The sequence below is a fragment of the Podarcis filfolensis genome (assembly GCF_964270895.1).
Source record: "Podarcis filfolensis genome assembly, chromosome: 10".
Classification (NCBI taxonomy): Eukaryota; Metazoa; Chordata; class Lepidosauria; order Squamata; family Lacertidae; genus Podarcis; species Podarcis filfolensis.
In genome coordinates, this window is record NC_139612.1 from 33,609,570 (window position 1) to 33,623,969 (window position 14,400).

The 14,400-nt window shown below is 42.3% G+C and overlaps 1 protein-coding gene across 2 annotated transcripts; it reads left to right on the forward strand.

The window, feature by feature from the left end:
* Positions 1–1,588: 1,588 nt before the first annotated feature.
* On the forward strand, positions 1,589–11,907 carry LOC310743938 (GLIPR1-like protein 1). Of its 2 annotated transcripts, none has more exons than XM_083574693.1 (6): positions 1,589–1,840; positions 4,981–5,238; positions 8,983–9,086; positions 10,164–10,249; positions 11,489–11,521; positions 11,611–11,907. In XM_083574693.1, the coding sequence occupies exons 1-6, from the start codon at positions 1,655–1,657 to the stop codon at positions 11,772–11,774; spliced, it is 831 nt and encodes a 276-aa protein (XP_083430819.1). In that variant the 5' UTR covers positions 1,589–1,654; the 3' UTR covers positions 11,775–11,907. The 2 variants fall into 2 exon arrangements, with proteins under 2 accessions (XP_083430819.1, XP_083430820.1); XM_083574694.1 differs by having other exon boundaries at positions 1,603–1,840; positions 5,059–5,238.
* Positions 11,908–14,400: the final 2,493 nt, after the last annotated feature.

The following is a 14,400-nucleotide window of genomic DNA, read 5'->3' on the forward strand; positions in this document are numbered from 1 at the left end:
CAAGATTTACTCTCAAGTAATTGTGTATAAACTGCAGCTTTACAGAGCAATCCTTACTAGGTAGATTTGCTAGTGTATCTCCTGTGTATGTTCAGCAGTATCCTAACTGCTTCTGACCAGAATGTATGTGGCCAGGGAGGCAAGGTGAACGTTCATCTTCTACCCTTCTATTTACTCCTGTAGTGAATTTAGTTAAACCTGGTGGTGTATTTTATATCAAGCTGTGTAGACGAGACCAGTGAACTCAGGGAGTTCGGAAGCAGTGCAACTTTGTTCGGCCCTCTCCCTGACTTGGCATAACCACTCCCCACCTTTGCTATGGCCCTTTTTTGCCATCTACACCAATGTTACTTACACTGGCTTAGTTTACACCAACTAGGCTTTCCCCCAGTCAGTGTAAGAAGATACTCTGGGGCTATCTCAAATTGTGTATCTGGGGGCTCTGGGATTGCACTGTAAGCAAAGTGAACACAGTGAATATTCAAAGGAATGGATTTGTGCTGAAAAGAAAAAGAAAAGACAGCAGAGTGGTGTCATTGTTAATAAGAATGCCTCCCCCCACCTGCCTGCCACTGTCCCTCTGTCCTTATCTGCCTGATACATCAGGGGAACTTCCACAATAAAAAAGCCAAGCCTATCTGGACAAGAGATTTTATTAACTAACATGTATCTTACAGTTCCCATCTGTGCTCTGATGCCTAATTGCAGAAAGAACTACTATCTTCCAATGCCCCAATCCCAGGAGGAGGCCATTACCTCATTCAGTGTAACCAATTCCCTCCTCAAATCAGTCTCTGGCTGGTCTGGTGCCAATAAGCCAGTAACATTCCTGTGTTGTTCTCTCTTGGTGGGCTTCATTGCTGTTGCTGAACTCATCTCCTTCTCTCCCCTTCACAATGGCGTTTGAAATGGCCCAGTGGAGCCGATGGGAAGCAACAGCACCACCACCATTGCTTCTGCTATCGACTTCAGTTTCTTGAGTGCTCTGCCCGTTGCTTTCAGTGCCTCCAGGGCTGACCATGAGGTCTCAAAGGCAGCGTACCGGACAAAAGGAACACCGTGGTTTCATAGCTGTCAACTTTTCCCTTTTCTTGCGAGGAATCCTATTCGGAAAAAGGGAATTTCCCTTAAAAAAAGGGAAACGTTGACAGCCATGCGTGGTTTAGATCCTGCACCACTGTTCAGACGCTAGGAGCAACAGACTGCCAGTCACAGGACACTTGGAACAACCACCATCTTACTCCGCAAGAGTAAACTCGGTTAGAACGGCAGTGCACGGCAGCGATGAGTTGGAGGCAAGTCTAGGAGAAATTCTCTTTGAATTGAACAGAGCTGCAGACGCGCGCACAGCATCAGACCAACACGCGTGGAGAGCGGGGCAGGCTAGGGCTTGATTTGAGCCAAAGCTCGCGAGAGATAAACCCTTGAAGCTGAGGAACAGCAAAATATAAGAGAACAGAGTAAGGCTAAAATCCTGCACTGTACACGCCTGGTTAGAAATAAGCCCCGCAGAACGCAATGAGGTCGACTTCGGATGAAGCGTGCAGCAGACCCCGCGCGCCGACCGTTGAAGGAGAGCAGCCGCGCATGCGCACCCTCCCGCACGCACGCCGGACTGGCGCTTCCGACGTGCGAGGGCGCTGCCGCTGCCGCCATGCCGAGGCTGTGGCCGTGGGTCCTGCTTGGGCTCGTCGCCCTCGAAGGCGTGCGCGGGAGGAAGAGGTTTCGGCCGTTGACTTACCCCAGAATTACCAACAAGACCTTTATCGGTCAGTACGTCGACATCCACAATAGGCTTCGCTCCGAAGTGCAGCCCCAGGCCGCCGACATGTTTTACATGGTGTGTGTGCCCGGAATGCGGCCGGGGGGCGGGCGGGGGAAGGCGCTCGAAGGGGAGCTCGCCGCTCGCTCCGCCGCCCTTTCCTCAGGTGCGGAGGAAGGGAAGGCGAGGCAAGGCAAGCGCTGCTCCGCGTTGCCCACCGCTTTTTAAAATGCGAAAGTCAAAGGCGGGGGGGCGGTAACCAAGTCTGCTCTTGCGGGGCTTCATTGAACCCTTCTGAAGCGGCTGCTGTGCCTAATTCGCAGGCTGTTGCAGATTTCGGGATTTCGCTGCGGGTATGTTTTCACTAGAGTAGGAAGGTACTGGCGTGCTCAGGCCCCCGAACTTCGTGAGAGCGAGCTGTGAGGTAACTCGAGGGCCGCAGCCTTCTGTTGTTCATATGCATTTGCATTTTCCAGGGCTTAGTCCTGGCACGGAAAACATAACAGCGCTAAAACCTATTAGACAAATGCGCTGGCCTAGGCGTGTCCACAAAATGGAAGATAGCAGGGTCCCCATGGACGTTCTCTGCGGGGAGCTGGCTTCTGGCACCAGGCCGCTTGGCAGACCATCTCTGAGCTACAAAGATGGCTGCAAAGGTGACATGAAGGCCGGAAGCATCGACCTTGCCATGAGGGAATCCCTTGTAGACCACCACAGTGCCTGGACGCAGGCAGCCTAAGATACAATCAAAAATACATTAAATTTAGAACGAAAAAGTAGCAGACAACCTCCTAATTATTTTGTCCTCTGCTTGTTTATTTTAAAGCATTTATGAATCACTTTAATATTTTAAGCTCTCCCAACTGTATACAGAAATACGACATAAAAACAATATCATAAAAACAGTAATTCAGCAGTAAAAGGATGCAAGATTACACTTTGTATATGATGGCAGAAGGAAAGACAGAGAGTGTAAAGGCAATGATGGAAAATGTCTGCCCTTGTTAAAGTCTGTTGGGTGCGTTGCCAAGAATAATATTTCCCCAGATCATCTAAGTGAAGTTACAGGTCATATACAGTACAGTGGTACCTCGGGTTAAGAACTTAATTCATTCCGGAGGTCCATTCTTAACCTGAAACTGTTCTTAACCTGAAGCACCACTTTAGCTAATGGGGCCTCCCGTTGCTGCCGTGCTGCCGCTGCACAATTTCTGTTCTCATCCTGAAGCAAAGTTCTTAACCCGAGGTTTTGTTTCTGGGTTAGAGGAGTCTGTAACCTGAAGCGTCTGTAACCCGAGATACCACTGTATAGGGGCAAATGATCTTTAAGGGAACTTGGCCCAAAGCTGTTCAGGATTTAACTTAAATGTTAGTAACAAGATCTTGAAAATAGCTGAGTAGTTCTCAGCTGCCACTACTGTTCTAGGGACTAGGCAGGTATCCTGGTTCTAGACAGTTTAGGGCTTTTGAAATTCTGTATCTTTTAGGCATTTCGAAACAGGTAATATCTATTTATAAACATCTATTACTTTGAAGCAAGCCACTTTCAGAACTCCTGTCAGTGGAATAATCTCTAGGGTCTACACCAGGCTTCCTCAAACTCGGCCCTCCAGATGTTTTTAGCCTACAACTCCCACGATCCCTAGCTAGCAGGACCAGTGGTCAGGGATGATGGGAATTGTAGTCTCAAACCATCTGGAGGGCTGAGTTTGAGGAAGGCTGGTCTAGACTGCTTCCTTTACTACATGCTGCCTTTGGAGCAGTGTACGCAAGGTGATTGACAGTTTAGAACAGAGCATTAAATCTAATAGTTGTGATTCAAAAAGTGGGGGGGGGATGGAGAAGGAATAAGAAAATAAGCAGATTCAAATATTAATTCTTGCATAATGTTACATAATATTCTAATAACACTGTATAGTTAATACAAGAAGCAGTTGCCAGTTGTTTCAGGCCTTTCAACTGTCCTCCTTAGAGAAACCTGTCTGGTCTCATCACTTTTTACATTTTGCTAGCTTGTTGAGGCTGCAGTTCTAAACCCACTTACCTGGGAGTTGGTTGGCATCCATTTGGGATATAATGGAAGAGTGTGCCTTCCATTGTAGGATATACAGTGGTACCTCCTGTTATGAACTTAATTCGTTCTGGAGATCCATTCGTAACCAGAAACCGTTCTTATCCTGAGGCATGCTTTCACAAATGGGGCCTTCTGCTGCGTGTGTGCCTCTGGCGTGCAATTTCCACTTGCATCCCAGGGCAAAGTTTGCTTCTGGGAGCAGCTACTTCTGGGTTAGCAGAGCTCGTAATCTAAAGCGTTTGCAAGGAGGACAGTTTGCAACCGGAGGTATTACTGTACTTCTGAGTAGATTGTGCTGAAGAACAGAGTTTTTCCAGGAAGGCTGGCTGAGACCTCCTACTGTTCTTTTTAGTAATTTTTCTGCTGCTTTGTTTTATTTTTCATTGTGTTATTTTTATTGATGATTGTTTTAAGCCTCTAGTGTTAGACAATTTGGGATAAGTGGGATGTACATTTTTAAAAGAAAAAACCTTAATACTATACTTTCATCTTTAAAAGTTAAGCTCCTGAAAATTTAACTCTCATGTAGTGCAGCTCTAGTTAGCAAATCCCATTGGGGCTTTGGCTGTTAGGGCTCTCTTCAAGCAATGATAATCATCTGATCATCAGAGCTTCAGAGTGCCTTGTAAAGAGCTTTGTAGATCCTGCTGATCAGTGGTAAGTACAAATGGTTTTTGGGTTCAGGTACAACTCTCCCTGCCTGAACCCAAATGCCATAAATGAGCATGGCTTAGCTGGTTTTGGCTGATCAAATGGGGAGGCCTGGAGGACCTCATTAGCCCTGTCCTAAATTAATATGCATAAGTGCTTGGGTTGCTATGATACTGTTGACTAGATAATGCCAAGTTTCAGGATGAAACCAACTTAGACTGCAATCTATACCTACTTGTCTTGGCATATGCCCCATTGAACTCAACAGGACTCACTTCTGAGGATATTATGTACAGTATAAGATTGTTCTGCTTTAAGTGCTTCATGCAAATAAATATTTGCATAATGTTTGCAGTTCTGTTGAAATGTGGATGTGGAAACCTAGCCAGATGGGTGAGGCATAATAATAATAATAAATTTATAGTCACTCGTGGGAGTTAGCTAATGAAAATGTGATTTAAAAAATGCATTATGTATTTCTTGTATCCTGCAGACATGGGATCTAGCTTTAGCTAGAACTGCTAGAGCATGGGGACAGAAATGTATTTTTCAACATAACCATTTTATGAAGGAAAAAGGAGCTGGCCATCCTGATCCTAAACTTCATCCTGTGGGAGAAAATATATGGTTTGGACCTGCCCGCAGAGTGCCATTTAATTCTTCTAATGCCATCTATTCATGGTACTCGGATAAAGATTTCTATGATTACCAGGACAATTCGTGTTCACAAGTATGCAGACATTATAAACAGGTAACTTCTGTTCTCAGTTAAGATAATCTTAAAACATCAAGAAACACTGATCACGTAAGACAGCAAGTACATAAAGTGACATATAATGGTGCTATATCATACTTTTTAAAGTAATCTGAAGGCTATCACATTTAGTTATAAATATCCATTTAGTTATAAATGACATTGGATATTGAATTTATAACTAATGTCATGATGTCAGGATCCCAATACCTCAGGGATCACCTCTCCCCTTATGAATCAACCCGGACCCTGTGATCATCATCTGAAGCTCTTCTTCATGTGCCTCCTCCACAAGAGGTCTGGAGGGTGGCAACATATGAACAGGCCTTTTCTGCATTGGCTCCCCATTTATGGAATGCTCTTTCCAGGGAAGCTCGGTTGGCACCTTCTTTGCATATCTTTAGGCGCCAGGCAAAAATGTTTCTCTGTAACCAGGCCTTCGGCTAGTTAATATGCTATGGCCTTTTAAATGTGTTTGTGGGAGTTGGGGTTTGTTCTGGTTTTGGTTTTATGGTGTATTTTGTGTTCTCATTTTGTATTTTTATCTTGTGAACCACCCTGTTATCTTCGGATGAAGGGCAGTACACAAATTTAAATCATCAAATCATCATCCAAAGAAGCACTACCTGAAGAGAAGAGATAGAATGGGATTTTCCCATCCCCTTTGCACCTAAGCCACCTGAAAAACCTCTACCGAAGTGGGTCGAGAAATCCTACTGAATGGAGTGGACTGTGGCACAGGGGAAGAGGAGATCACTAAAAATCACCTTCCACGAGAGAAATTCTCATTCACAGAATATTTCTCTGCCTGGTTTTCAGCACCTTGCCTACTAGAGCCCCTTTCAGTTCCCCATGTCATAGCCCACCCTACTCATTAGGGTCCCTCAACCCCTCCAAAGAGGCTTTGAGGAAATTGCGACCAGGTGATGATTGTTGCTGGGAGAAAGACTGGTGGAAGTCACCTTGTCCTGGCTCTAGTCTGCTTCCAAGTCATAGAATGGTAGAAATTAATGTAGAGATCATTTCTAAAATTTCTGAATATATTTTTGTCAACTTCAGTTTTAATGAGATTATATAATTTTAATGAAATTATATAATTTTAATGAGATTATATAAATTGCAAGAATTATAGCTTTAATCAAATTATAGCTTTAATCAAACTTGGGATCTTCCCCTTTCCAAGCCCCATGGGCACCCAAGGAAGTTATTTATTTATTTATTCATGAATGAATGAATGATGCTTTTGTACCACTTTTCTGTTGGAATACACAAAGCAGCATACAATATTAAAACAAATAATAAAACAACATCAAGCGGCAGCAAAGGACCCTTGCTTACAGGAGATATAGGATAGCTACACGTGGAGTCACTGTGCTGTGCCAGTACCTGCCTTCGGTGCAGCAATGTGGTGGCTTGGATCTGTACCTGATTTGTGTATTGGAAGGATTAGTTTGCTTTAATCACTCAGGCTTTGCACCTGCAAGGCATGAATGATGATTGAAGGTTAGCCCTATATATCCTAAAATGCTCTCTCATCCCTTATATACCCAACCAATCACTGCACTCCGCAGGAGAGGGCTTTATGTATATGCCGCCTCATGAGGAGATCTACTCCATATGATGTAGGAATTGGGCCTTTAGTGTGGTGTCACCTATCCATTGGAACTTCCTTCTGCTGCATATGAGACGTGCCATTTCTGTTATCTTTTCTGAATCTATGCTGCACAAATATTCAAGGTTTGGTTTGGCCAGCACTCTGTACAAGTTGGATCCACTCTAAAGGTGAATGGTAATGTACATTCTTGCAAACAGGACAGAAGAAGCAAAGCTTGGTTTAAGCTTGCTGCTTTCAAGCAATGCACATGGGATGGAGAGGAACGCATAATAATGCACCTGCACCGTTTGCCACTTCTGAGAAGCATATACTTTCATTCGGTCATTAATCAGCCTCCTTCTGAATAAAATGGTCCATCATTTTTTAAATCATCTTATCATTGACATTTAGTACAAGTCAGTTACCTCTGGTCACCTGAGCACCTTGTTTTGATTGGCTCAAGGCACTCCTGAGACCTCCCAGTCAGGCAGAAACCTGTTCTCTATGCTGTAACTCAGTACCTGTGCCTATTGGCATGCCATATCTATTCTTTCTTGCTTCATCTTCAGTCTTAATCCTTTGTCTCTTAGGAACCCTCTCTCTTCAGGAAACCTAGTCTTTAAAATACCATTTTGTTCAGTCTTCCCTATGGAGGCTGCTCCACAATCCTTGGCACCCAAACTTCTCCCTGAAAACAGAAATGTCCAGTTGTAGCTATTTTCTGCCTTATATCCTCTTCACTGTACTCTTTCATCTTATCTGTGTTTTGTTGCTTTATTTGTCGTGGTTACTGCCTCTTGAGGTGGAGAGAAGAATCTTTTTCAGCCTAAGGCCCACATTCTGGATGCTACATACTACACACCAGTGCTGGGTGGGACCAGAGGCAAAAATGGGCAGAGCAAAGGCTATGAATTTTACCTTCATACAATAAACCACATTCCAGCCACACAAACGCCTGAGATTTGTGCACTCCCATATCTCCGCCCTCAGTCGTGGCAAGCAAGAGACATTATCAAAGTTCACAAACACATTTCAGCCTGGCAAAAGCACTAGAGGAGGGAGCGGAGCAGGGTTTAGTGGTGTGGCCTAGGGAGAGGGGATGTGGCATATGGAGGGAGCTTCTGTAAATCTTGATATCCTTCTGTCTTTGTATGGTCCAGACCCAGCTTTTTGTTTTGTTTTTAGTTTTGCCCAAAGCTGTTGAGCTTTTTTTGTAAGATCTAGAAGAGGAAGTAGTTTCTGAGCTATTTTTAAGGAAATTCGCCAAAATCTACACTTCCAACATGTGTTGCCATATGTCCGGATTTTCCAAAACATTAAAGCGATTTCCACCCAGACACTGTTTCCGATGGCTGAATCCCGGCAGTGTCCGGGAAATTCTGAACGTATGACAACCCTAGTCTGTATAATAGAAGTATAATCTGTTGGTCAAGGGAATGTGGATTTAGATGCCCCGTGTATAATCTTGTGATAACTAACAATATTTTTCATGGGTGTAGCCAGGATTTTTGTTTTTTTTGGGGGGAGGGGGGCAGAACTGACATGATTGGTCAGTTAGTTAAGTATTTCTATTGTTTTACTTGAAGGGGGGGAGCAGCTGTCCACCCCCACCCCCCTTGGCTAGGCCCATGATCTTTTTATCCTGTAATTTTTGTTCAAGCCACAACACAGTATTACTTATTGACTGCAATTTTGGCAGTGTAAATAAATAAATATTACTCTGTATTAACCCAAATTGGGAATTGGCTGTCTTTGCTAATTCCACCAAATAATTAAGTGAGTGGAAATACCATGTAGCAGCCTCTGTGGCAGGTAACAATCCCTAGATTGAAGATCATCAATAATACATACACCTGTGTAGGCAGATCCCGTATGTAACTTAGGGGACACAGATAGGCTGATAAGGTTCAGCTGGTGAAGGCTGATCCATTGCAGGATGTTGCTGTAGCCTAAGAGAAGTTCCTTTCCACCAGTGAAGGCACTTCTGCCACATCCTGACCCCAAAGACGAAAACCATTCACAGTTCTTTGTTCTGAAAACTGGAGGATTTGTACTAAATCTCAAAAGCCTAAATATCTGGACTTGGTAACTATTAACACAAATTGTACCTTTCTTTGTAAAATAAAATCTGCTCCCCCCCCCCTCAGGTTGTTCGGGCTTCTACTTATAAGGTTGGCTGTGCTGTTGTTTTCTGTCGTAGACTTGATCGACATAGAAATACTGAATATTTCGTTTGCAATTATGGTCCGACGTAAGTTAACAAATGTTTAAGAGAATAAGAGATAAAACCAGCCAGTGACCTAAGAAGTGTAGGATTTTAGGTGATTTTTTTCATTGACCGTGCACAAAGTGGCTGTGTAAATTTTCTAAGGCTTTGGTATTTTATTTAGCTTAAGTACTGTAAATATTTAAGGAGGGAGTCCTATGAATAGATAGCTGAGTATAAGCTTTATTGGACCTAATAGGGCTCACTTCTTCATAGACATGTATAGGATTTGGCTGTAAGTGTCCAATTTTTTTTCATAAAGGAGTGCTGGTAGATATTAAGCAAATAAGTGTTTCTGAAGTACATAGAATTAAATGTACATGTTATTTGTCTTGCACTTAATTAAAATTTAATTTTAAATCGGTGATGGCTTCTTAAAAGAATCACACTGCAAAAAGAAGAAGAGGCTCAGAAGTTTACATTGCAGACCCCTCACATAAGCAATTACTCATAGGGGTTGAAGTTCATGTAGTCATTACTGAACTGATCAAGGTTGCAGTGCAGTGGTTGGCCTCTTTGCTGTAACTTTAAAGGTCACATTTGGCAGTCCTAAATATTCTCTTCACAGATTTATTAATTGTGTATATATCACAGTCTATATCTAATCCACAGCATAGAACTGTTCAACTATTCTAACTCAGGAAAATCCATTGTATAACCTAATTTTTTTTAGTCGATGCCTCAACGCACAGGCAGTTTATTTGTTACAACTAAATAATTAACCGTATTTTTCGCTCTACAAGATGCACCAGACCACAAGACGCACCTAGTTTTTGGAGGAGGAAAACAAGAAAAAAAATATTCTGAATCTCTGAAGCCAGAACAGCAAGAGGGATTGCTGCACAGTGAAAGCAGCAATCCCTCTTGCTGTTCTGGCTTCTGGGATAGCTGCGCAGCCTGCATTCGCTTCATAAGACGCACACACATTTCCCCTTACTTTTTAGGAGGGAAAAAGTCTTATAGAGCAAAAAATACAGTATATTCAGAATAGCTTGTCCTTTAGTCTTCAGTTTAGCTTGTGAATTGAGTACCTTATTACATTCTGGAAATTATGCTCCTTAGTGACACCTACCCTTCAAGACCTTACAAAACAGGACAGCCCTGTAGTGCATGCCCAGAAGGAGACACTTGTCAAGACCATCTCTGTAGTAAGTACAGATCTGAGTAAAATGAACATTCATGAAAGGCTTCTTCACGCACATATGTATATATTTCTATTAACTTTAAAGCAATACGAGCTTCTCTTGTGTGTATATATGTATATGCATGTGTCTATGTGTGTGTATGCACACGCATATATATTTCTGTTAAGTTCAAGTCATGGAACTTAGAGCAAGGCAGGTTTGGTTGTCAAAGCAAACAATCTGCAAGACCTGGAAGGAAACCCGATCTTTTAAATACATTGTAGTAAATGGCTGCAATTTCACAACACTGTGAAAAAATAAAGTCCTGCACTATTCCAATGGGAAGAAAGCCTGCCTCTCAATCTAATACTGTATGTCTTAGATTCTGCTAGGAAGAACTCAAAGGGGGGGGGGATTCCCACTCCCTTCCCCCAAAAAATCCATGTATTTTTACACCTCATATCATAATGATAGAATTGTGCTACACAATTGTACAAAATCCAGCTTCAAGGTTCCAACAATATTACATCCTTGTCTACAGTAGTGTGACAATGGTGTCAGACAATGCAGTCACAGGCATTGCACTACCACAGATTTGCTTACACAACTCATAATCTATGGAGATGCTTTCAGGCTGTATCCTGACTTCTTTGTTAATTCGTGCCTAATTAAAGTTCAAGAGTTTGGAGATGAGTTGATTTTTACCAAATACCGTATTTTTCGCCCTATAGGGCGCACCGGCCCATAGGGCGCACTTATTTTTTTGGGGGGGGGATAAAGAAAAAAAATATCCCCCCCCCCGAGCCCCAAAGAGCAAAGAAGCCATGACAGTGAGCGGGACCTCGCCATCGCTTGCGGAGCTGGGGGCGGGGGAAGCCCAAGCTTCCCCAGCCCCCAGAACGGATCCCGGAGCTTGCCGGGCTGGGGGGATAGCTTCCTGAAGCCTGGAGAGCGAGAGGGTTTGGTGCACACTGACCCCTCTCGCTCTCCAGGCTTCAGCGAAAGCCAGCATTCGCCCCATAGGACGCACACACATTTCCCCTTCATTTTTGGAGGGGAAAAAGTGCGTCCTATAGGGCGAAAAATATGGTAAATGATTGTGTCATACACTGATGAATGCACATTCTGGATGCTGAAATTCTGTAGAAATGCTATGAGTTACCTGCCGCGCTCTGACTGAAAACAAGTAAAACCCATTGATAATATTAATATTGTGAAACAGGTTTCTCCACTAGTTATAATGCTACTTTTCTCCTTGTGCAGGAAATTCAAGTCGTGAGAAAATATACATCAAGCGTATGTATTACAATTAAATTATATAGCTCAAGTTTACATTTAAAATGACATTCTTGCCTAGTAAAAATATGTTTGTTTGTTTTAAATAGGCTATTCACGATGGTATCCTCCATGGGAACACAAGCTTATATGTGATGACTCCTGTATTGTACTTGCAGTTTTAAGGCCATCACTAACACTTCTAGCATTTGTTACTGTTTACTGTTTACAGAAATGTTATCCAGATTTAATGCTGCAAACAGAAACTGTATGAGATGCATATAACACAAAACATTATCCTTAATATCTAAGACTCATATGTACATGGATGTTTATGTTTTTAAAAATAGATTTGGTTAATTACATTGTTTTATATATTTTCAATTTAATAAAATTATTAAAAAGTTTATTGTTTCATTTTAATGACTTGGGGCTATTTTTAAAAGCAGAAAAATGAATACTAATATTGTGTGTGTGTGTCAGTGTGCAATATTATGGGTTTTACTGATCCATAGAAACCTGTCTCTGGAATTGCCATTCTTTTATTGCTCACTTTTTCTGGAGCAGTCCAGTTCTTTTCATGTTATCCTCCGAAGTTCTTTGCAGGTTTTTTTCTTCATGTAATTGTAACAGCAGTATGTCTGTTTTGGCACACAAAACACTACAAGGGTTTTTCTGAAGACTTGTGCCTTTAAATTAAACACTTCTTTACAAATTCAGCCCACTTTATTGCTACGTTTTGTTTCTAGCTGGGATATTAAGTATAGGCTACCTGTTGATTACCTTGTGGATCAACTCACATTGTTTTCAACATAAATGAAAAGAGGAACTTGGTAACTAATCCTCACTTCATCAACCTTGGCTGGAGTACATTTTGGTTCCCAAACACCGCAAACCTAGAAGTGATTGTTCCGGTTTACAAACTTTTTTTGGAACCCAAACATCCAATGGGGCTTCCATGGCTTCTGATTGGCTGCAGGAGCTTCCTGCACCCAATCAGAAGCCACCATTTGGTTTGCGAACGTTTTGGAAGTTGAACGGACTTCCAGAACGGATTCCGTTTAACTTCCAAGGTATGACTGTAGAGGATTCCTACGCATGCACAGAAGTGTACCAGAAACTCCTACTGGGCAATTCAAAGTGGTTATTCAAAGGGTAATTAATAGGCTATTCATCTGCAGGGATGAACAGGAAACAATAAAACTAGCTACATTTTTAAACCATATACTTTAAATTGAAGTTACCACAGATCTTTGCTTAATGGGATTCTACTTGTAAGTAAATATCATAAGAAAAACTTGTCTATGGAAGAGTGCATTGCGTTAATTAGTGTACTGTTTTAATTCCATTTCCAGTTAATTGTGATAAAGCAATACCTTAGAACCAAAGTGTAGAAGCAACCCAGGGCTTGAACAGTAAAATCTGCAGGGTTAATCAAGTGAGCCCCTGCACTTGCAGAAGACTCTTCAGGTGCAGAAAGAAACAAAAATGTATACCTTCAACCCCTGCAACTGACAGGTAGTAGGAAGACTGCAGAGTAGCCAGGCCTGGTATACACGTGTTTCCCGAGCCTGCTGAGCAGTGTCTCCTGCTTACTGTACTTCGTATGCTGGTTCAAGGCGCTGAACTCAGGAGCCTTCAGCTGAGGAATACACATCAGATACGGGAACAGCTCCTCCTAGTCCTTACACAATGGCCAGTGCAAGCCCACACTGAATAAATATAGTTACCATGGGACAAAAATGTCTATAATTGGGGTAGGGTCTAAACCGGGTTGTATGCACTACTAGTACTGACAAGATGACTGACAAGAGCTTTTTCACAACTCAGCCATTGTGTTCATCTTATTTGACTACTACAATGCTGAGTTGGGGAATATCAGTGAATTTGTGACCTCACAAATGTGAAGCCTTGGTCACAGCCTTCAATAAGCCAGCAGTAACTTCTTTGGGGTGGGGGGAGGAAGATATAGTCTCACTCCATTGGCGTCTTAAGTCTGAGTCCTCTTTAGAACTAGGCCAAATGTTCTTCTAAATAAGTCACGTTTCTCTTTCTGTCTGGCAGGAGTGCTGGCCAAACAGCTTCCCCATCCTGTAGAAGGGCCTGAATATGGGAAAGTGCTTCTTCAAAGGAAGAATCTAATGTAGGATTTAAACAATATTTTACTTGTGTATTCTTCTATGGGCAGAATCCACTTCATATTTTGTTTGGAGGAAGTCCTATTCAAATGAGTGAGATCTATATAGCCAGAGTGCTTTAGGGCCAGTTCACACAAGAATGGTTCTAAATTCAGCCCACAATCTTAAAAACCAAACAACCAATTCAGTGTGTCTCCTTTAAGTTCTACAATTCCCAAAACATTGCATGTGGGCATTTGGAGCTCCAACAGGGTCACAGGGTTTAAGAAAATTAAGGGTGGCTTGACAAACCACCACTGTCTTGCTCAGTTGGTAGAACATGATACCATTATTATTGTTGTTGTTGTGGTTGTTGTTATTATTATTCCTGTTAATCTCAGGGTTGTGGGTTCAAACCCCAAGTTGAGCAAAAGATTCCTGCATTGCAGGCGGTTGGGCTAGTTTACAGATTCTATGAAACATACCTCCATCTTCTCTGGATAAGCCCTTAATTAATTGCACCCTGTCTCAGAATTGGTCCTAGCTTGCTATACACCAGAAACATTTTTTTATTCATCAGATTAAAATGCTGTATCTGGGCTTCCCTGTTTTGGTTTTGTTTCAACACGCATGTTAAAGAAACCACTTCCTGTACACTTGTTTCAGAATACTGATGCAACTCTTTCCTGCTGTTTTTAAAAAATATGTTTGAAGTACAAGTGATCAGTTTTCCAAAATATACACCTTGTATTTAATTAGTTTCACTAATCTGGAATTGAATCT